This window comes from Dermacentor silvarum, chromosome 2, assembly GCF_013339745.2.
Source record: "Dermacentor silvarum isolate Dsil-2018 chromosome 2, BIME_Dsil_1.4, whole genome shotgun sequence".
NCBI lineage: Eukaryota > Metazoa > Arthropoda > Arachnida > Ixodida > Ixodidae > Dermacentor > Dermacentor silvarum.
Window position 1 is genome coordinate 126158435 of NC_051155.1, and position 21129 is coordinate 126179563.

Consider the following 21129-nt stretch of genomic DNA (forward strand, 5'->3'; position numbering starts at 1 on the left):
ATGTCCCTAACAACACGGCAGCAGGACCCGATGAAATCCCAATACAGCTAATCAAAAACCTCGGTCCAAAAAGCAAGGCACTGCTGACTAATGCCATAGAGCAAGTGATTAGAACAAAGAAAATTCCTGTTGGATGGCGTGAAAGCAAGATGAATCTCATCTACAAAGGCAAAGGAGATAAGGATAAGACGAGCTCGTACAGGCCAGTTACAGTAACGTCGGTGATATATAGAATGGCAATGCAAGCCATAAAATTAGAACTGTCGAAGTGGGTGGAGAAAAACGATGTATTGGGGGAACTACAGAATGGGTTCAGGCCAGGCAGACGCTTAGAAGACAATATTTTTGTACTAACTCAGTGCATAGAGATTTCAGTAAAAGTATGGTTGATGGTTGTCAGGTGTGTACTCGTCAGAATCTGTGTCAGGTGCATACTCAAACTCCCTTATCTCAGTGCAAAGCTCTTGTACAATGTTTGCAAGGGCCTGCTCTGTCGGGGTGGGGCTAGTATGCATATGCATTAATTGACGGAGGTGTGGTGGGGGTGTGGGACGTTTTGGGGGTTGTGGGAAGCAGCATTCTGCGCAGCTCACCTGTGGTTCCCTTGATGCGGTAATCTTGCAGGCTGGTCTGATTCGAGATTCCGATCTGCGTCTCATAGCTGATCTCGATCTTGATTGAGAATGATGACTAGTTTTTGGTGTAGTATCAGACGTAGGTCCATATTTGGATTGATGCGTTGACTGAGAGCAGGAGCGAGTCCTTCGAGGTTGGTCTTGTTGGTGTCGATGGGGCAACGGGGGTGGTGGTGAGGGTCTTTGAGGACACATTCGGAAGTCGTCGGATGGTTTCCTTGACACAGAGAACACTTCACTGTGCACTTGGGTTTGTGGACGAGGTTGAGAGTGCCACATATTGAGCAGATGGAGGTCTCGAAAGGTAGCAAAACAGGGGCGTAGCCAGAAATGTTTTTCGGGGGGGTTCATCGGCCCGACCGGGGGGGGGGGGGGGGGGCAAGCGTCTGCTTTCCACTACGTGACGTGATCGATAATAAGTATCGGTAATTTAAGCACACTCTATGCATGTATATCAAAGACATGGGATCCCCCCCCCCTCGCGTGTGTGTGTGGCACTGTGTGGTTGTGCAGAAATTAAGTAAAAAGTAATGTAAGCTCACTAAAATACAGTAAGTACGACAGGTACAGTGGGCGTTTGGAGCAACCGTCTCTCATCGCGCCACTGATTGGACCAGTCTTCGAAAACGCATTATTGAGACGACCCGCCCGATCGGAGAAGACATCATTAATTGTTAATCTCCGTTAAGCGTAGATGGCGTCGTCCTCGTCGGGGCGAAGTGCGTTTCACAGGTCAAGGACGGCTATACAGGTGAAAATGCACGTGTTACCAGGCTATACCTACTCCCATAGCAATAGCTTGTTCGCTGCGTCTTTGCGCTAGAAAACTTAAATACGCGCAAAAACGAGTAATGCTTTTTTTTACGAAGCTTTCGTCGCCTTGCATTTCCTGCGGCAAGTGCATGGGCCGCTGTGTCTTCCGCTGTGTGCGAGCATGCAGCCGTCATTTGCCTTTACGTCAACAGATTCAGAATTGTACAGAATATTTCACCGCACTGCATAGTTATGGCATGTGCACGCATCTTAAGTAGTGCGTGCGAGTCATTTCTGCTTCACTTAGGCCGGTGCAAACAGGAAGTGGCCTTGTACCTCACAGAATCTCGACTGATTGGTGTACTAGTGATGCAGGAATGAACTCCGGTCTTGTTCAGTGCATAGTGCACATAATCAATTTCTCAGGACGCGTGAACTCCGACGAGAACTGTCAGCGCCTGCAACAAGAGTTTACTTACGCTTTACTGCGCACAGCAGTAATTCATGCTTGTCGGCTGTCGGTTTCGTGCATTCTATTGCGAGTCGGTGGAATTTCACTGCTGTCATCAACCCCTTCGTGTGTACATTGCTGGTTTGGGATTCCACAACACAACAGCAACTACCAGCCTTTCGTAATTGCTGGTTTGGGATTCAGCAACACAACAGTAACTACCAGCCTTCCGTAGGGGCGCAATCGCAAACGAGAGACGTTTTGCGCTGCAGACTATGGCTACGTTCACATTTGGGAAGCGGCAAGCGGGTGGAGAGGCCAAAGCGGCCGGAAAATCTTTTCCGCGCATGTCCAAGTTCACATTTGTTTTGCTACCACCGCGGCCGCGCTGCCGCTTTCGTCCACATCCATCTAGTCTGCGTACGTTTGTCGGCGTGGTGGCGCTCATTATCGCATTATTTCGAGCGGTATGTTCATTCACTGACCCACCCGTCATCAAAAGTGATCATCTTGCGCAATTTCGCGTGTCATCTGCGACCTTCGGCAAGTTCCTCGTTGGCGTTCTGTAATTCTCCTCACACGGGCGCGGTAGCGCTGTGTCACAGGTTGCTGCCTATAGGCGTGATTATATTTCTTTAATAGCTTTTATTTACAAGTTGTAATAACATTTCATCATTTCGTATTATTTTCGGCGCCTCCAGGACACGAAAGCGGCAACGGGAACACCAAAGCTAAAACCCGGGCTGGCCCTTGTGTTGAGGCTCGCCGAAGCCTGCGCGTCCTACGTGAGACCTACGCTCCCAATCTATCGTCGCGACGAGAAAAGCACCCTGCGACTGCTGCAACATACCGTGCACGTGCGAGGAGAATTATGGAGCGCCAACGAGGAATCTGCCTAACTATTGTCTTCCATGGAAGTGGAAGAAGAAATGGCTTTTATACTTCTACCTACTTGTTTTCTAGAAATCGACAATGAATAAACGGAAAACAAGAAAACCTCGGAAACGGCAGTGGTGGGTTCGCCTGGCTTTGCAAAAGTGTAAGAAGTTGGGTCACGCCAAGGCTTCGTTGCCGCACCTCCTGTCGCGCGACGTTGAATACTATCGCGAGTATTGCTGACAGTACGTTTGAGTGCCACTCTTGTCGTAGAGGAAGGGGTGGTTCTTGATCGCGTCGATCAGCATTACAGCCTACACTTTTGGTGCCATGTTCAATGTTACGACAGGAAGTTTACATGCTAGTGTAGCTTCCGGTCGAGCAGAACGACTTTCCGCCGCGTTTCCGCTTCGCCATGGCGAAAAAATCGGTCCGAGACCAATTTGGCTCGCCGCCTGTTTTTCTGCCTGTTTTGCCGCCTAGGCGGGTGGATTTTTGCAAGATTTTGCCGCTTCCGACAGCTTCGAGACCAAGTTCCTACGCGAACGCGGCCTAACCGGCGCTTGAAGGGAAGCGGCGGAAATGTATACCGGAAATTTCGACCACCTGGGGACTTTAACGTGCACCTAAATCTAAGTAAACGGGCCTCGAGCATTTTCGCCTTCATCTAAAATGCGGCTGCCGCATTTGGTGCTTCATTTGTTGCGCATTTGTTGCGCATTTGTTGTTTCAGAATGCGGACGCCACATTCGCGCCCAAAACCTCACAGAGTGTCAAGGCCTTGACAAACACCGTGACAGTTTTTTTCCATATGCAGACATGATTCGCTGTAAATTACCAACCCAAACGGAAGCGCCCAGGAATGAAAGTGTGAAAGTAGCACCGGTTTCTTGAAATATGTCAGCGCGAAGCGACGAGAAAAAAGGGTGGGTTAGTAAGGGGGGGGGGTGCAAAAAATTTCGGGGGGGGGGGGTTTGAACCCCCCCAACCCCCCCTTGGCTACGCCACTGTAGCAAAAGGTGCAGCTTGCTCAGTGCCCCATGAAAATTCAAATGTCCGTCAGGAGGTGCGAGAGGGGACAAGCTGTGTCTGCAAAGTTCGTAACGAAGCATTGAAAATAAGAATAAAGGCTGAGAAACCTTCGAATCTCCTTAGAAAACCTGGCATAAGGAAGTGTTGAATAACATGAAGCTTGTCACGGTCAAGTGGAATTCCTTTAGCACTGACGAGGTGGCAAAGCACAGTTATTTGACAACACCCGAAATGGCACTTGGTAAAGTTCATTTGAAGGCCAGCATGACAAAAAAAGGTACATGAAGTGGCACCAGCATGTGGGAGAAAAGACTGCAACATCATCAAGGTAGCAAAAGGCAAATGCACCACTTGTAGCTGCAAAAGGAGAGAGTGCGTCATCCATTCAAACATAGCAGAGGCGTTATGCAGGCCAAAGGGCATGAATTTAGACTGGTAAAGGCTATAGGGTGGTTCAGAAACCACAGCGCGCAAGGGCACAGCAGCAATATTCTTTGGCCTCTAGCACCAGGTGAAGTAGTTGGGAACAATACACAGTAGACTACCATTAATTCAACTCCAGTTAATTCAGTTCCAACCGAAAGTTCCGGCTTGTGCCTATGCATGCTTATGGGCCCAAGCTTTCGTTATTTTTACGCTAAAATTTAAATTTGCTGGATAATTTGATCTTGACCAGTGAGCAAGCGCGCACCTCACTCCTATGGTAACCTCAATAACGACCCCTTAGCAGCAGTGTCTTGGCGAAGCTTAGGGGAGAGTGAATGCGTTGAACTGGTCACGAAACTTCTCCATCACGCAATGGGGAGCTTCATATGCTGCCAACAGTGACTGTGTGGTGGCACCAAAGTTTCAGAGAGGCTACGATGAGGGGACACTTGGCAAGCGGCGCAGCTATTGGCTGGTGTGTTTGTGTTCAGACCTATGGTGTTCAGTCGTCAGGCTATGTTTTTTATTTTATTTTAACAGCTTGGCTTACCGCTAGCTGGGACACAATATATTCATTCGTGTTTAAAGTGTGGTGAAATGAGCTTCTAAAGTTGAAATGCACAAGTGCCAGTTGTTCCAAGTCAATTTTGAGGCTGTGTCAAACTTCCTCAGAGAATGTTATGCCTAACTCAGCAGAAAAGTTCATGCACCCACTAACGACAGACCTGCTTTTGTAGTTCAGTTCTAGCCATAGTGATTTGAAGCGTTGTAAGGTGCGCACACAAGCAGGAAGTGGGGACACTGCAGAGCCAACATCAGTACATCACCGTTGTCGATCGAAGGCTGTCAGTCGCACTCGCCGGCGCTTTCACTAACGAAATGTGACTCCATATAGTGGTAGCCCTGCATGTATTGTTGACGACCTATAAGGAGGTTGTAATATTCTTATGCTGATGCATTTGTTTGCCTCTTATGCCAAATGGGCAACAAGTAACAACCCCCACAATGCTGCAGCGTGCTTCATTGAGCCATGCGAGTGTACAGCAGGCACCAACATTTTCAAAAAAAGCTAAGCGCTCTTACTGAGCACTTATATTTACACAGTTTCCTTTAACAATACTTCATCAGGCACACTGCATGCAGGATGAAGAGTTATAAAAAAAAGCAAAAATTAGCTATCATTAGCACCCACTGTCTCCCATTCGCTGTTTTCAAAGGGGGCCTCTGACGTCGCCGGTCGCTCATATCATGCAGCTCGTCTTGTAAGTCTGATGCAATGATGCTCATATTTGCAAATTAGCATGTCTTGTAATTCTTCATCACAATTTCGTGTCAGAGCTACGCAGCTTATGTGATGCTTGAAGTGAACAACAGCCAACTGTGGCCATGTGTGCCAATGTGAACAAATACACCGCTCGCATAAATCTGTATTCAAACGCGAAAACTTTTGCACCATCTAACTGTTTCTTGCCGCGAATATGCTAAATATGTTTTTGAGAATGAGTACCAAAAAACAGCAAGCAATTCAGCGCCAAAAATTTCACGACAGCCGCGTCGTCACAGGGAGCCGTTGTGTCACTGCAGTGTGGCAACAAAATCGTCTGACTTGTCTGCTTATGACTCCATCCTGCCAACACAGCTGTTGCAGATCAGCAGACCAAAACTGACATTATGTCGGCCTATTGCTATCAGGCCTAAACTATTCTAAACTGCCAAATCAAGCTGACAACACCCGCCATTGTAGCCTCCTCATTTTCAGTGGCACTCTGAGCAGCAGCTGCTGTCCCTATAGCAAACTTGTCCAGAAGTTTCGTGACCAGCAGAAAAGTATTATCACAAGCTCTGCCTCAGGTGACGAACACATCGGTTGCACACATATTTAGAGCTCAAAAGAAAGAGCGAGTGAATATGAAAAATTAACCGAAACAAGTTGCATCAATGTCCATAGCCATGCAACTTCACATGTGGAATGTTATCATCTACACTCTGCTGCAGCACATGACGCCGCTTCTTTGCTCGCTTAGGTGAAGGGCCACTTGGGGGTCGTCCCGCTGCTACTCGCTTGGAGCCTCTTGTCACTCCTGGACGTCGTCTTGAAGTTGCTGTGGGCTGCACTTTAATACAACGCCCACGCCTTAACTCGAGGCCTAAAGCAGCATCCATAGCCATCATGGCCCCAATACCACGCTTCTGCTCTTGCAATCTCTTTAGGCGTTTAGTGCCACTGAGCAGGTGCCTTCTGTACGTTTCGTTGCCTTTCTCCTCAGCATGAATCTGCCGCATCTGCTCAAAGAGAGCTTCAAGGTTGTTGTCCACATCCTGCAACAATCATCATTTTGTTAGATATTGTTGGAAAAATTAGGTTTTCAGCAAATTACGACAGAGTATCTCCTAAGGAAGGGTCCTCCAGTATAAACTGCAGTACCCTTCCATGAACCCCGATATATTTTTAGATCAAAATCAACACCATAATTTAAAGACAAAGGGAGTCACACAAAGCTTCATATCGAAAATTGTCAAAGTATATAACATAAAAAGAGTTGTACGCATTCAGTAAAGCAATAAATGGGGCTAGTTGGTGTATACTCGTTTTTTTTGCATTGTTGAACATGTTAAATCAAAGAAATGCAAAATGAAAGGACAAAGCACAGACAAACACCTGTCCGTATTTGTTTATGAACACATGTATGTACATGGTGATATGCCTGGGATATAGGATGTAGCTAGACCATTATGTGATGACGTGATAGGCCATTACGGCATAGACCACCGCCACCTGCCTATCTCTGCTAATTCTATCTCCGCTTCTGTGAGCGTGATTGAGGCAGTGCTTATGCACTTGTCGGTGGCCATGAACTTGCAGCAATATTTGAGGGAACTAACATAATAACCTGTTTAGATACGAAGATGGCTATGTAGTCTATATGAAGCAAGAACAAAAAGAACCAATAAGTGATACAAAAACTGTGCTACAGAAATTGTGCTATATTGTTGTGCTGAAGGCATGCATGCATATGATGTCCTTTGCAATAGGCCGCAAAGGCAATCCAAAGTTGGATTGCTCTGCAAATTTGAAAATAATTTTAAGTAGATGAAATAGGGCCAGATTGGGCAGTCAAGAGCCTTTCTGTGTGACGTAGATTGAGGGAGGTCAACGAGGCTTGCATGCATGGCGTGCTGGTCTTGCAAGCGTGGGGAACGAAAGTGACGAATAACACACTGATTAGTGACCATGTCAAACCACTGGCACCGTGTCTCCAGATGGCAACAGTGGTTGCACATCACTTATATCACGGAACCAGGGGATGACCACGTTCATTTACTATCTGGACATTTTACTATTTAGGATGCGCATGTGCCAGTTGCACAAATGCATGCTCCCAAAACAGTCTATTCTTGATTTGTGGTGCTATCTAGCAGAAAAAACGAACGTGTACGCATGGTTTCCGAGATGGTGTGCACAGTGCCTGCACGACGCTTTGCGCAGCAGCTCGTAGGTCATGAAGGATGCCTCCAGTTGCGGAGCTTCCGTTCAGGCACCTGATGCATTGTGCTGATACAAAGGGCACCTACAGCTACGTCACAGCACAATGTGGCCGGTAAGAAACCCCAGCCTAAAGAGACAGTTGCACATGATTAATTAAATTCATTTGTGCTAAGTCAGCGCAGCTCTCAAGCGTGCCATTTTGAAGAAATGACAGTGTGTAGAAGAACATGCCCATAGAATTTCATAGAGATTCGCCGACCTCAAGAAATCGTTGCAGTCACCCTTTAAGCACAACTGCCGCAGCTAGTAAATTTAGTGGCAACACTTGTTAAAGAGACTGCATGAAGTTCATGAAAAAAATCTACACTAGTGAACAGGGGTGTGTTCTAGCTTGCAGAAGCTTAAACAATGTGGGAAAATTCGAACTTCCCTTTTAAACAAATTGTAAATCACTCCATTTGGAATACACACACACACACACAAGGCGGCAGCTATCATGCACATTGGTCCAAACTGCTTTATATACAGTTTGCCTGGCATAGGTGCATCATTATAATGCATACCGGCTTACAATGATTCACACAATTAAGGCACTGGCATGCCAGTCAACTCTGCCCAAATGTTACAAACTACATGAGTAGAATGTCATATGCTTGACTACTTTCAGTCAGCCAGTTACATGTTTTTTACTTGACACGATTTGCTGCTATATATCTTTATACCCACTTTTGATTAACCTGAGCATGGAAAGTGGCACACACCTGGCTGTCTTGCTGCTCGAGGCCTGATGTTGGACACACTTCTCGTCCAAGGACAGCTGGAGGGTCTGCTCTCTCTTCATTCTCGTTTGCATTAGCAGGACACATTTCTTGTTGAAGTGCTGGGCCATGCTCACTTTGCACTTCGTTGGTGTCACAGAAGTTTGAAAAAAACTCTATGCCTGGGCACAAATCTCCGAGGGCCAGTCTTCCCAGTTCATGGCGGTCAGTTATTGTCAGTGCTGGGCAGTTCGGAAAAATACCACCAAAATGTTTGTGTACAAGCGCCTGGTGCTTGCAGAAGGCATCTGTGCAACCAGCTCGGCATGTACACGTGCCTATATCTCTGCACACATCATAAATTTCGCCGTTCTTTTGGAAGCTTGGCACCAAAAAGCAGTTGTCCCCAAGTGAGACGACTGATGCCTGAGCTCCTTCTGGTGTTTTCTTCAGAAGGCTGTCGTAGAGCAGCTGGTGTGTGGGGACACGGTTGTGCGCGTGCTTTAAAATTCTGCTCTTGAAGTAGAGCTCCCATACTTCTGATATTGACTCCACTAGAGCCACAGCATTAAATGCTTTTGTTCTTGAAAGAACAATATCTTTCAAAATCCGAATGGAAGCCTCTGCAAAATTATTGGTGTTGTGGCCACGTGTTGTGAGCTTGCTACGAAACAACAGCACCCACTCTTCTTTCCGGTCCAAAAAGGCTTCCACACGTGATAGATATGATGTGTGGGAACTCTCTCGGAAGTTTTTGATAGCACTCTCCAGCTTTTCAGTGCTGTCAGCATACATGATCTGAAAGAAATCAATGCAACAATTCATTCAAGAAGCTATAGTATTATCCATTTCATGTTGTTTCAAAATGCTTAGGGAAAACTGGAATATCTCAGTGCACTTTTAGTCAGAGTGAATAAAAAAATTCTGTTAGCTCTCCAGTGCCGGTGACTAGCATTAGTAAAAGACACTTTTATGAAGCTTCCCCCTGCTTTTAATTAGTTGCATCTCTTTAATGCTTCGGCATTTATGCCAGCATTTGTAAAAGACATACTTCTGTGAAGCTTCCACCAGCTTTTAATTAGTTGCAGCTCTTTAATGCTTTGACAATTATGCCAGCAGCCAACTTAACACCTGTGATCGGTGACAAATGGTAAAGCTCTGCGCACTATCAATGGTGAAGCACATACTACCAAAACTTGTCCTAGTACCGTATGAGTGCAAAACTGCTTCTGGGGCACACACCTGCCGGAATGCTGACATGAGACTTCTTCTCTGCTCTTTTCCGATGTTGTTGCGACCTGCCGTGAGCCACCTCCACTCTGCTTGTGCAACATGAAAAAAGCAAAGCAGCTGTGTCCCCTGGGGCCAAACAGCTTGCAGGGCTGCTTTCTCTGCGGCAGAATTGTCCGTCATGAAGGCTTGAGGATACTACAAATAGAGCAACAACGCATTTAGAACAGTCAACTAAGAACTTGTGGAAGGCATAAATGTCAACCGTTAAATAAAAAATATCCAAGAAATTGTTTTCTATTGTCTGTAATTTTTATTCATGTTTCTAGTGGCAGATTATGTCTCAGTCTTGTACGGGTTTTTTTTTTGTAATCAGTCCACACCAAACTACGCACAAGTACAGTTTTATCAAAAACAAAATTCAGGCAAAATTATGCTACAGCATACCAAAGCCCTTGAAACAAAGGGCAGTGTAACATGCGCTTTAGCATAAACTTACTTCCAAATCAGTATATAAATACTAAAAATTAAGTACACGCTACATAGCCAATATTACTTGACCAAATATCATACAAACAGGCCCCTGAGACACATAGGCAAAAAATCATGTAAGACAACATTAAAAAAAAATGTGGTTGATCCCTCTTATATAGGAATCGGTATAGAACACGAAAGTGAAACGTGTCTTCACAGAAGTAGTGTAATGTTTATTGCACATTGATATATAATGTCTATTGGTGTTTTGTGGCTAAAGCGCCCTTAGGCGTTGATGCACCCACGCTGACGCCTGGTGGCACGTCTCCTCCATCACGACTACCAACGTCGATGACCATGAGCAACCGTCGTGCATATGGAAGCTGCACTACGTTGCACACGCTAGCACAACGCGAAAGACGAAGCACGTAACTGACACACTAATACAACGCGCAAGACAAAGCACGTAACTGAATCGTCACCGAGTCAAATCAGCGCGTACAGCGCGTCGTAATTGCAGCCTCCGCGATCAACTTCAGAAACATTTTCACAGCTAATTGCGGAGGCCACGCTCCGCTGTGCTGAGTACGGTGAACGCCACTACCAACGCCACCTAGCAACGCCACCTAGGTGGCGTTGGTAGTGCTTCTTGATGCCAGCGTCCCTTCGAATGCTGGCATCGAGGCGTCGTAGTGGTGAGACCACCGAAGCGTTCACTGTCGGTGCGCGTTAGTGTCATAATGCAGTACTTCTCTTTTCTGCTCGTAGGCGGCGGCACCGCCCCAAACAAGAGCGCGGGTACACGGAGGAGTGTTAGATATATAAGGCGCGTATATAAGGACCCCGGCATAAAACACTTTCGTGTTAAAAAATTACTTTAACCAAAATTGCCACTCGTTGAGCCATTCATGCTCCAGGTAAAGATAATTCACCTCTTTTTTTTTGAAGAAGTGAACAGACAGTTCACTGATGCAAGTGTCAGCATGACAATTTTTGTATCATTTTTTTATGTTACTTCTTACTGCACTGCAGTGCTAATACTGGGGCTTATGCCTAATATGCAAGCCAAGGTGACCTGCGGTAGCATAAGCACAAGTGCTCGCATAAGCAAAAAATGACGAAGCAGCGGCATGAATCAAAGTACAGTTATATCCTTTTCAGGTGACAATTATTTTTCTTTCCTGTTTTTTTTACATCCTCGGAATCATAAAATGTAGACTCCATGCGAAAACTCACTACAGGAACATCAGATATGAGGACATCGACTCTATCATGTCTAGTAGGCTTAAGCACACATCCAGCCTCTTGAAAATTATGACAGGTGCAATGCATTATGAAAAGCAATAAAAGAAGTGAACCCGCTACATATGACAACATACTCACACCAAGCAAAAATTTGCCACTGTCTACCTTTGCACTCGTTTTACTAAAACATTTTGTACATCTCATTCAGACTTGCAGCACAATTGCAATCAGAAGTGTTTCAAGATGCATGCAACACAGTTTAAATATCATAACTTTTTTTTTGCTGTTGATGAACTATCTTGGCATACACGATTGCGTATGTAGTGCCTGAAAGGGATGCCAGAGGCCAGTAACGACAACATAGGCCCACTGCAGCAGTGTTGAGCGCAGGGCTTCCTTCTGCTGGGCATACAATGCCGGTTGTGCAGATGATGTGTCACCTGGCAATATCTGCCATCTGAGCAGCTTCGTGAAAAAATATTAACAAGCTTATTTGACCACAGCTGGGCCTATATAATTGTGTGTGAGAGCTTAGCATGCTCAAAAGTGCATTTACACAGAGTTTCGATGTAATAATAAAGGTGTCTATTCAAATAAACACGGGTTGCTTTACAGCTTTCTTTCTGGTAAAGTGTTTGCACTTTAATAAGAATCGTTGGTTTTGATCTAATTTACTTACCTACATAAATCTAGAAATCGGATTAACCAAATAGATTAAGATGTTTTGATTATTCGCGTGGAAATTTTTAAGCTTTGCCAAGCATTAGTAGAAGGAATATTACAGTAAGCTGTCATAGCAGTACAACCATAGTGTTGTGACCACTATGGAGCTATGCTACCAGAATAACGCTATTGCTGTGTTAGCACTGAACATTACCACGGGTTCACTGTCTTAACTAAGCTTAAAGGCTCCTTCATAAAGGATCATAGAAGTCATATTTATCATTAAGATAAATATCATATTCACTGTCTTTTTTATTATTAATAAACGTCTTTCTCTCTCTTTAACCGAAGCATACAACACCCCATTTTGAAATCTCAAGAGAAGCCACACCTTTGACTCCATATTTTTCAGGCACTTACACTGAGCCCTCCAAAGCAGGTTGGGTAGTTTTCCTTCAGCAGTGTGAATGCAGTGCGGTAGCATTCTGCTGACTGGGAGTTGTTGATGAGCACAGCAACAGGTACCGCACCAGCATTTGTGGCAGTCAGCAGTACTGTGAGAGTGCTATGCGAGGCATCACAGGATGATGTTGAATCTATAAAATAATTTCGCTTGCTGCACTCAGTTCCTGTGTGCGTTTCATTATTGGGGTCACAACCAAGACCACCCAGAACTGGCCATCCTCTGACCGACCCAGCTTGACATCGAGGCCTGCATTGAGTGAAGAAATGCAAGATGGTGACTTCTGTGGACATAACATGTTAGTGTTTTGCATTAGAACTAAATGTGACTAAGAGTATAGACCTGTTTAAGCAGGAGGGTTTGCAATTAATTTTTGAATGGGGGTGTCAGCAGGAACTAGAACCAAAAGCTCCATAAGTTCATGTGAACTGGAACCATACAGTAATTTCACACATTTGTCAGTTAAGAACAAAAGAAAATTAATCCCAGTTTCTAATTTCATGGATCCAAAGTGCTCAATTTATCATTTCTACAAACAGGAATCCTTAACGCCAGTCAACTGTCGTGACAGTTCACAACTGCGTTGGTGTTTCTTTTTTTTATTTAAAGTGCCCATGAGAACTGGGTACCATGGTGAGAAACTGATGTTGAAGGCAGCATCAAACTTCAGAGATACGAGGGCCAGTAAAACGAAAATTATGAATTTGTAATCAAGTTCAGAAATTATGTGCCACCGCCTTGCAAGTTTGCAACATTGTTGCTACTAGTGTTGTAAAAATTTTTCAGTAGCTGGCAGAGCAGTGCAGGTGAACAAACGTCATTGTCTCATTGTAAACATGGCCACCTCACTTGAGGTGGCTCAAAATGGTACTTTGAGACATGTAACAGAGAACAACTTTTTGTTATCAGATTTTTGACACCTTAAGGAGTAAAGCATACTGAAATTCATTGGAGAATGTAGGCTAAGTATGTGCAATGCGTGCTTGTTACAGCAGCAGCAGCAGGTAGAGAATTCACAATGGTGGGACATGTGAGACTCCTCACCTAGGTCAAGGACCTCAAGTTTTTAACACCAGTGACTATTGCAGCTGTCAAAGTGGTACTAAAGACAGATTGCCGGGTGACTGTGAATGAGCCACAACTCTGGATTTAAGTAATAGATCAGCCATCACATTGTTTATAACGTGCTCCAGTTTTAGAAAGTGTCAGCAAGATGGGTACCATTATAGTTTATAGAATAGCTTAAGCAAACTTGTAGATGTCTGTGAAAAACTAGTAGGCCACTTTGAACGAGAAGGTGATTTCCTTCCTAGGCTCCTTATTGGGGTTGAAACATGGGTCCACTACCACATCCCAAACAAAGGGAGTGAGCATGCAATGACGTAATTTGTCATTTACAAATGCAATAAAATTTCATACACAACCATCTGCAGAAAGAAAGGAAAAATCAACATCTACTCCTAAGTAGAATGAAGCTACAAAGGAAACGCCACACGGATTTCTCAAACAAAGTCTCGTAGTTGAAGAACAATTCGTCATGGTCCGAGATTAATTTTTCTTCAACTATGAGGCTGTTTCGGAAAAACCTGTGTGGGTTTCCTTTGTACCTTCATGCTACATATGGGTGGATGTCGATTTTTCCTTTCATGAACCTTCCGCCACCTAGCGTAATTCCACAGAACACGTTCACCATCTCCAAAAAAGATTATGCTTTGCCTTTTCTGGGATGAAAAACGCGAGACTTTGGAATATTGTCTTTGTCTACAGGGACCACAGTCACTAGTACCTTTTATTCAGGTCTGCTGAAAAACCATTTTAACATGGCATAAAACAAAGTGGCATGGAATTCTGTCCGCAAGTGTCATTTTGCAGCATGACAGTCCTGGTCCTCATATTGCCTGTACAGCAGTTGCAAATATTATTGACCTGTACATCGAGTGTGCCAGTTCTTCCATGGGCACCAGACCTCGCAGACGTACCTTCTCTCCCCCCCGTGCCTCCTTGAGAGGCACTGGGGGGAGAGAAGTAACAATTGGATGAAGAGGTACTCCAAGCAGTTCATGACTGGTTGTGCAGCCAATGCAGAGAATTTTTCTTATGTGGACATTCAGGCACTTTGCAAGTGTTTTAAAAAGGTTATTAAGCATGGGGAACGTTATAGAGCAAGTTTTCCTGAACAGTTTCTCGATCGCGCAATAAATTATTCAGTCAAAAAGAATGTTTGCATTTGAGTTACCTTCGTACCTATTTCTTTGATAAGGGGGGCATTACCCCAAGGCAGCAGTGTCACTATAACCAGATCTGTGATTTACGGCAGATATCGTGGCGTCATTTTGCAAGATGCATGTAATGTGAGGTAGCACTACCCCATCAACAGAACATACATATTTTATCACTTGTCTGCAGCACTGCAGCATGCCACTGTAGTGTGATGTGCCCATCGGCTGTTTTTGGTCCAAATGTTTCGTGCTGCGCTATGCGACTAGCCCGCATATAGCACTGAATGCTAACTGTACAGCATTGACGAGTAACAAAGGAGTCAGTCAGAGAAGTACTCCCACAAAGGCTAACATGAGCAAGCCTTGATGGCACTGAAAGTTAGTTTGCACTTTGAACACGAGCTACAGGATTCGCTACTTGTGTGCCGTGACACAGTGCATTTGCCATGTTTCATAGTGTTCAAAATATAGTGCATGCTAATGTTCTGAAGCATTAGCAAAAATTTGGTAAGTTTCATAGTGTGTGTGTTGAAAGCGAATATGGCAGAGCAAGAGAGACTGCATGTGAAGTTGAGTCCAATCTAGCCCAGTTTTCTCTTAACTCATTGGTCACTTCAAACCCTCATGAGCAGGCATACATATACACTGTCATGGCTGGCATACATTTAACATACAAACATTGCTGGTTATTGAACTGGTATTTTCTTAATTATAAGCATAATCGATAATTAAAATTTTGAATCTGACAACCAGGTTGATGCATTTGAATGAATTTGAATGAATTTGAATGCATTTGAATGCATTTGAATGAAATGCATTTGATGCATTTGATTTTGAATCTGACAACCAGAATGGCATGCAAGAAGGGGGCAGCTAAAGGTAACAGATATGATCACTTTCCTACTGTGTTGACTTTGCCTTCGTCAAGTATCATGCACTGATTTTGCAGATTTGTTGTATACAAAATTTTGACACATCCTTCAACAGCATATTGTTACAGTACCTTCAGGCTTTAGTGTGGACATGATGACCCTTTGCAAAAGACAACGAAACTGTGTTGCTGGTTAGCACTCCCTGCTTACTGTCTTTGCTAGTGCTGCATATCACCTAGAGCTTATAGTGTAAATATATGGCTGCTGCCTCCTTGTAACATTATATAGAAATTTTTATTCCAGGTTCCCATATGGGTTTTCTTTGTAGCTATTCGCTACGATTGCAGGAGGTCTCATTTTCTCTTCATTAATTCTTATCACCTTGTGGAATTCTGCACTTGGCATTGCTTCAAGCTGTTGATCTATTCGACTTGACTCTGAGATCTGCTAGCTGCCTGGTTAGCTCACATTGTAGAGCAGTTGTTCAATTGCCAGGCTTTTTTTTAAGCAACCGACATCGGTTTCCTGCGTAGCACTTTGCTATGGTTGGGTGGATGCCTCATTTTCCTTTCGTTAATTATATATAACTATTTAAAATCTCCACTGACTGAGAACACACTGTCCAGTATCTTCATGACACCCACACTCCTGTTCTATCAGTGCTCAAACCCCAGTGTCAAGCATGGCACTGACATGACGTGGAAAACATTTATCAAAATCTGTCATGCTTGAAATCCCACAAAAGCATTAAACAACCATGAGGGCAAATCTTTTTTGGAGCCCTAACTGATTAGTGCAACATGTTAATTGTAAGGCTCACCTTCTTTGGCATACAGCGGCATCTTCTCTGCTATTTTCAAGAGTGGGTCAATGTCTCTTCCGAAGTTTTCTTCACGCCAGAGCTTGTGCCAGTAATATATGGCTGAAGGCACTGGGTTAACTGCCGAGTTGGCAACGAGGGCATACCCATTCTCTTGAACCACCAGCTTGCTTTCATGAAGCCTGATAGCTTCGGCTGGGGACATGCCGTTGTTGAAATATTCCAAAAAGGCTTGTTTAGTTGGGGACGTTGGTGCGAGACGACGAAGGGCCTCCGCAGCTGCTGTGCTGTGACTGTGGCTGCTGTGGTGAAACAGTTTTATGACAGCTGGCAGTGGCTTCTCTCCACGCAGAAAGGCATCATTCCTTTTTGTGTTCCTGTTGACCTTTTGTATTTTGAGGTCAATCTTGGCAGGGCAGTGCACTGCAGGCATGCCGGATGACTTGTTGCGCTTGCATTCTTTACAGCGCCATATTTTGTGGAATACCATCCTGCAAAATGTAACATGTAAGAGTAAGTATTATTTCATTGACATTAAAGGTGAACAAATTTAAGGCGGCTCCTTTTTTACCCACATATGCTACCTCCCAATGGCTTGGTTCAAAGGAAAAATATACACCTGTTAAATGGACACTTCCGAGTACTTCTACACAATCACTTTCGCCAATGTCGCGCTCGAAAAGTTAACTCTGGATCGATGCCAAGTCCGATCGATGTACCTATGTGACAGGAGCACTAGCATACCTCACGGGATATGCTAGTCCTGATGCAAATCCAATGTCGGCTAAATGTAGCTACCGACAAATCTCAGGGGCATACCTTGAAATTTCAAATAGGAGCGGAGCTCCTGGTGATGTACACGGGTGCGTTACAGCTAGCTATTCTATGGGCAGCGGCCAAAGCCAGTGTTAGCTGTCGCCTGGTCCTATTATATCGCTAGTTTGCGTTCCTGTTCTTCCGCTCCCCAATCGCTCACCTGGAGTAGCATCATGTACTTGGATGGGCGCGTTACGATCTTCTCATTCATCCTGGCAGTTTTAAGATATTCCATATCCGAAAACAGGACACTTTTACCAAAACATTCGTGTTCGACAAAAAAGAAAAAAAAAAACGAATTCTAGTGGCAAATTTGTATTAATTACCTTTGACACTTTGCTGTTGGCTGGGCGAAGTCTACAACCCACGACGTGTTTGTCTTCAAGCCGTACTCTTCGACCCATCGAGAAGCGTCATCGTCATTTGTGATGTTGGAACGTAGGACTTCAACATCAGTGCATGAATTGACGTGATCCTTCACGCATTCCATCGCGAAGTGCGTCAACGTCCGACAATCACTGTCCGCAGCGGCCATAGCCGCACAACCGCGTTTGCACAGCCGGTTGTGTAAAACACTCCGGAGAAAAAAAAAAGTCGGCCGGAACACTAGCCGCAGAACACGTGCGTGCGTGCCAAAAACAAAACACTTGGAGAGCGAGAGAGAAAAAAAAACAGTCCGAATATTACACGTGCGCACAGCCGGAGAAAAAACAAAAGTCAGACGCAACACTAGCCGCAGAACTCGTGCGTACAGCCGTTAAAGACAAACACTATGAGAAAAACAAGTCCGATCTCAGTCCAAACACAACAGGTAGGTTGGCTCAGCCGTTGCGCTGGAGACGAAGAGAGAGCCCGCCCGGGCATAGAGTTTAGCTTGTGTCAGACGTCTAGAGCACCGAGAACGAGAGTAGTCTCTTGGCGCCGTTGCTAGGGTTGACATCACAGCGTCCCGCAAGCGCGTAAGCCAATAGCGTGGCTCTGTGGTTGCTATGCGTTGTACCTACTACATATTCTAAATATGCCTTCGGGAGTGGTCCGAGTAAGTGAATGCCAACTTTTTCAAAAGGCGACGTCGGAGGCGTGACAGGTTGCAAATAACCTGCAGGGCCAGTCGTCGTTTGCTTGTGGCGCTGACAAACCGCACAATTGGCGACTTACTGCTTCGTTTTTACAGAATTTCGGCCAGTAAAACATCTGGCGGAGCCGGTGTATTGTGCGTGCTAAGCTATGTGGCCGGACGTGATGTCATCGTGCATCGAACGAAGAACCCCAGGACGCAGGCTTTCTGGCGCTACTAAGAGTAATGGAGGGCGATCAGCTCAGTAATTCTTCTTGTACCGTAAACGATTAGAAATAGTAAATGTCTGCCCTGGTGAATCATGCACAGATTCCAATAAATGCTTCAAGGCAGGGTCACGATGTTGCTCGCTCTTGAAGCTACTGAAGTCTGGAAAGTCGGACGAAATAGAAACTAAATAGTCGTCGAAATCATCGTCCTCTGCATTTTCGTATGGTCACTGGAGGTGCGAGAGGCAGTCGGAATCCGTGTGGCATCGTCCGCTCTTGTAGGTAATTGAAAAGCTGTACTCTTGAAGGCGCAACGCCCAACGGGCTAATTGGCCGGACGGGTCGCGGAGCCCAGCAAGCCAGTGAGTGGTGATCACTGTGCTCTGCGCAATCGTGTTTAAAATAATGAAGTGTAAAGGATTTCGGCCTCCCGAGGCAGTGCGTCAGTTTGAGGTCCGTGCGTCCGCAGAAGGATGTGAAGAAACAAGAACCGGCTCATTTGAAGCGTCGTCCCATACATATGTCTGATTGTTAACTGTCAGCTTGTCATTTATGAGTCTTACTTTGAGTTCATTTTTCCTCTTTGTTTTAGATGATTCTCAATGTAACTTATGCTTTCTTAAGGTTTCTTTGAAATAGTCATTCGTGATGAAATAGTCGATCCCCTTTAGCTTTATTACATTGGAAAATACATTTTTTCTTTTCTACATAGTCCTGTAAGCAAAGGATAACTGGACGTTCCTTATTGTTTGTTTTCCGAGCCCGTGAATTCGATTGACCGAGGAAGTTTGCACACCTAAATTTTTCTGGAATATATTCATGAGCAACTTATCTCTGAGCTTATTTTATATTAATTTTCGTCTTCAGGAATTCCATGGACAATCAAATTGGAGCTACGACTACGGTCTTCGATACCACTTACCATCATGTGTTGCATGTTAAATGACGAGTGAATATATTTCAACTGCTGTTTCATTGGAGTTATCATGGCAATACTGATTGCAAAATTGACAACACCGTGCTCCACTCGTTTGACTGTAGCGGACAGAGAGTTAAAACATGCGTCCAGTTTTTCTTGAAAACATTTCAAATGGGAAATATCTTTTTGCATTTGGTTCGGCGTTTCTATAATTTGAACGAACATGTTTTGAGCATTGGGACCCGGATTGTTCTCCAGCTCACCACATAAGATCAGTTCGCATTCGTGAACACGCTCATACGCCATTTCAACGCAAGCTTTGGACACAGTAGGACCGAGAACATAGAATCGTCACTACGGCAAGAACAGCAACCAACCTGAATAAACAAAAGTGCAGGCATGTTCATTGTCAAGTCCTGGTGCGGCCCACCGTGCCCAGTCAATTATCAACACTTACCAACAACTTCTCTAACCATGTGTCAACAATATCACAATGTACTTTCAATGCCATTTGTTGACGTTGACCAATGGAACTTAAGGAACTTTTCAACAATTTTTTTGTAAGGGAGTGTTCCTCAGCACAACTTGCTTCTCACGATAGCGAAAAAATTTTCAAACGGAACGGTCTCGCATGTCCTAGTTTCTTTTCCAATTCTTTTAATTCTCTTTTTCATTTGAACTTCCACGCGCAAATTTCTTCTGGATATCTTTTCCAAGACGACCGCTGCAAGCGCTCTCTTCAGGCTATAGACGATTGTAATGTTTACAATATCCGAGCCCAGCACGTGAGCTCCAGAGCCCAGTAGCTGCATTTTGTTACATCGGAAAGCAAGCACAGCACGTGCCATACGCACTACTGTGAAATGCAGCTGCGGCAGCGCCCCGGGATGCGCGGAGGCGAGCGACATCTCGTGGTGTTGCAAAAAAACCCAGCCGCACGTGTGTAAAGACCATCACAGCAGCAGCAGAGCCCGGAAAGTTGGGAGAAGATGCAAAGAAAGCTTCGTATTAATATTTACATGGCTCAGATCAACAAGCATCTCCCCAACTACAGCGCCTAGCCCATTTATGTGTCGGTGCAAGCTGTGGTCGAATTGTTCCAGTAAAGGCTTAACGGAGTGATAGATTCCTTCACATGCCTGTCACTCACTCCTCGAGCATAAATTGCTCCCTCGGTAAAGCAAGAGATTTCGAGGCAGTGCAGCTTCCGCGGAAAGCGAAGTGGGTGCCATGAATGCGAATCACAAGAAAGGACATGGGGACTGTACACATGGATATTCGCTTGCACAAATATGTATGTTCTTTTCTGAGGATCACCTAATACGGTCGCTGGTTCCCTCACTGGTCGTTGACTACAGATGAAGGTTTCTCGCCTGATGCGAATAGTTTGGGGAGAGACAGGAGAGCATAGAATAATCACATTTTCGAATATTTCCACACATGCCAGGCTTAACATACTATCATGTTATTATGTCCGCAATTTTCGAAGAACCACTAATAGTGAGCGAAATCAATTAATTAAGTTGTTTGTATTCCATGGCGTCCAAACAGCTGGAATAAATTAAGCTTCACATTTATAAAAGTATATTATCTGCTTGAAGTGTGATCATTTATTAAGTACCTTCGACATATCGGCCTCTCATCATTATATGGTCTTCCACTTATATTTCCAATGTTTGGTGGCGGTTTTAACGTTCACTCGA

General features: G+C 44.7%; 2 protein-coding genes across 2 annotated transcripts in view; both read right to left on the reverse strand.

The window, feature by feature from the left end:
* LOC125943522 (uncharacterized) overlaps positions 1-21129 on the reverse strand; it is a 1494167-nt gene that overhangs the window by 946734 nt on the left and 526304 nt on the right. The gene's annotated exons all lie outside the window — the stretch shown is intronic.
* On the reverse strand, positions 8337-9831 carry LOC119440363 (uncharacterized). Its single transcript, XM_037705279.2, has 2 exons — positions 9661-9831; positions 8337-9216 (listed from the first exon to the last, which is right to left on the reverse strand). Exons 1-2 carry the CDS (start codon positions 9829-9831, stop codon positions 8377-8379), a joined length of 1011 nt encoding a protein of 336 aa, XP_037561207.2. The 3' UTR covers positions 8337-8376.

What these genes read in the sequence shown, in the direction of transcription:
- LOC119440363 (XM_037705279.2), bottom strand. Translation starts at nt 9,831, where the DNA reads ATGACGGACAATTCTGCCGCAGAGAAAGCAGCCCTGCAAGCTGTTTGG. An exon ending in TCATGTCAGCATTCCGGCAG is followed by an intron (nt 9,217 to 9,660) that starts GTGTGTGCCCCA and finishes GATTTCTTTCAG; the next exon opens with ATCATGTATGCTGACAGCAC.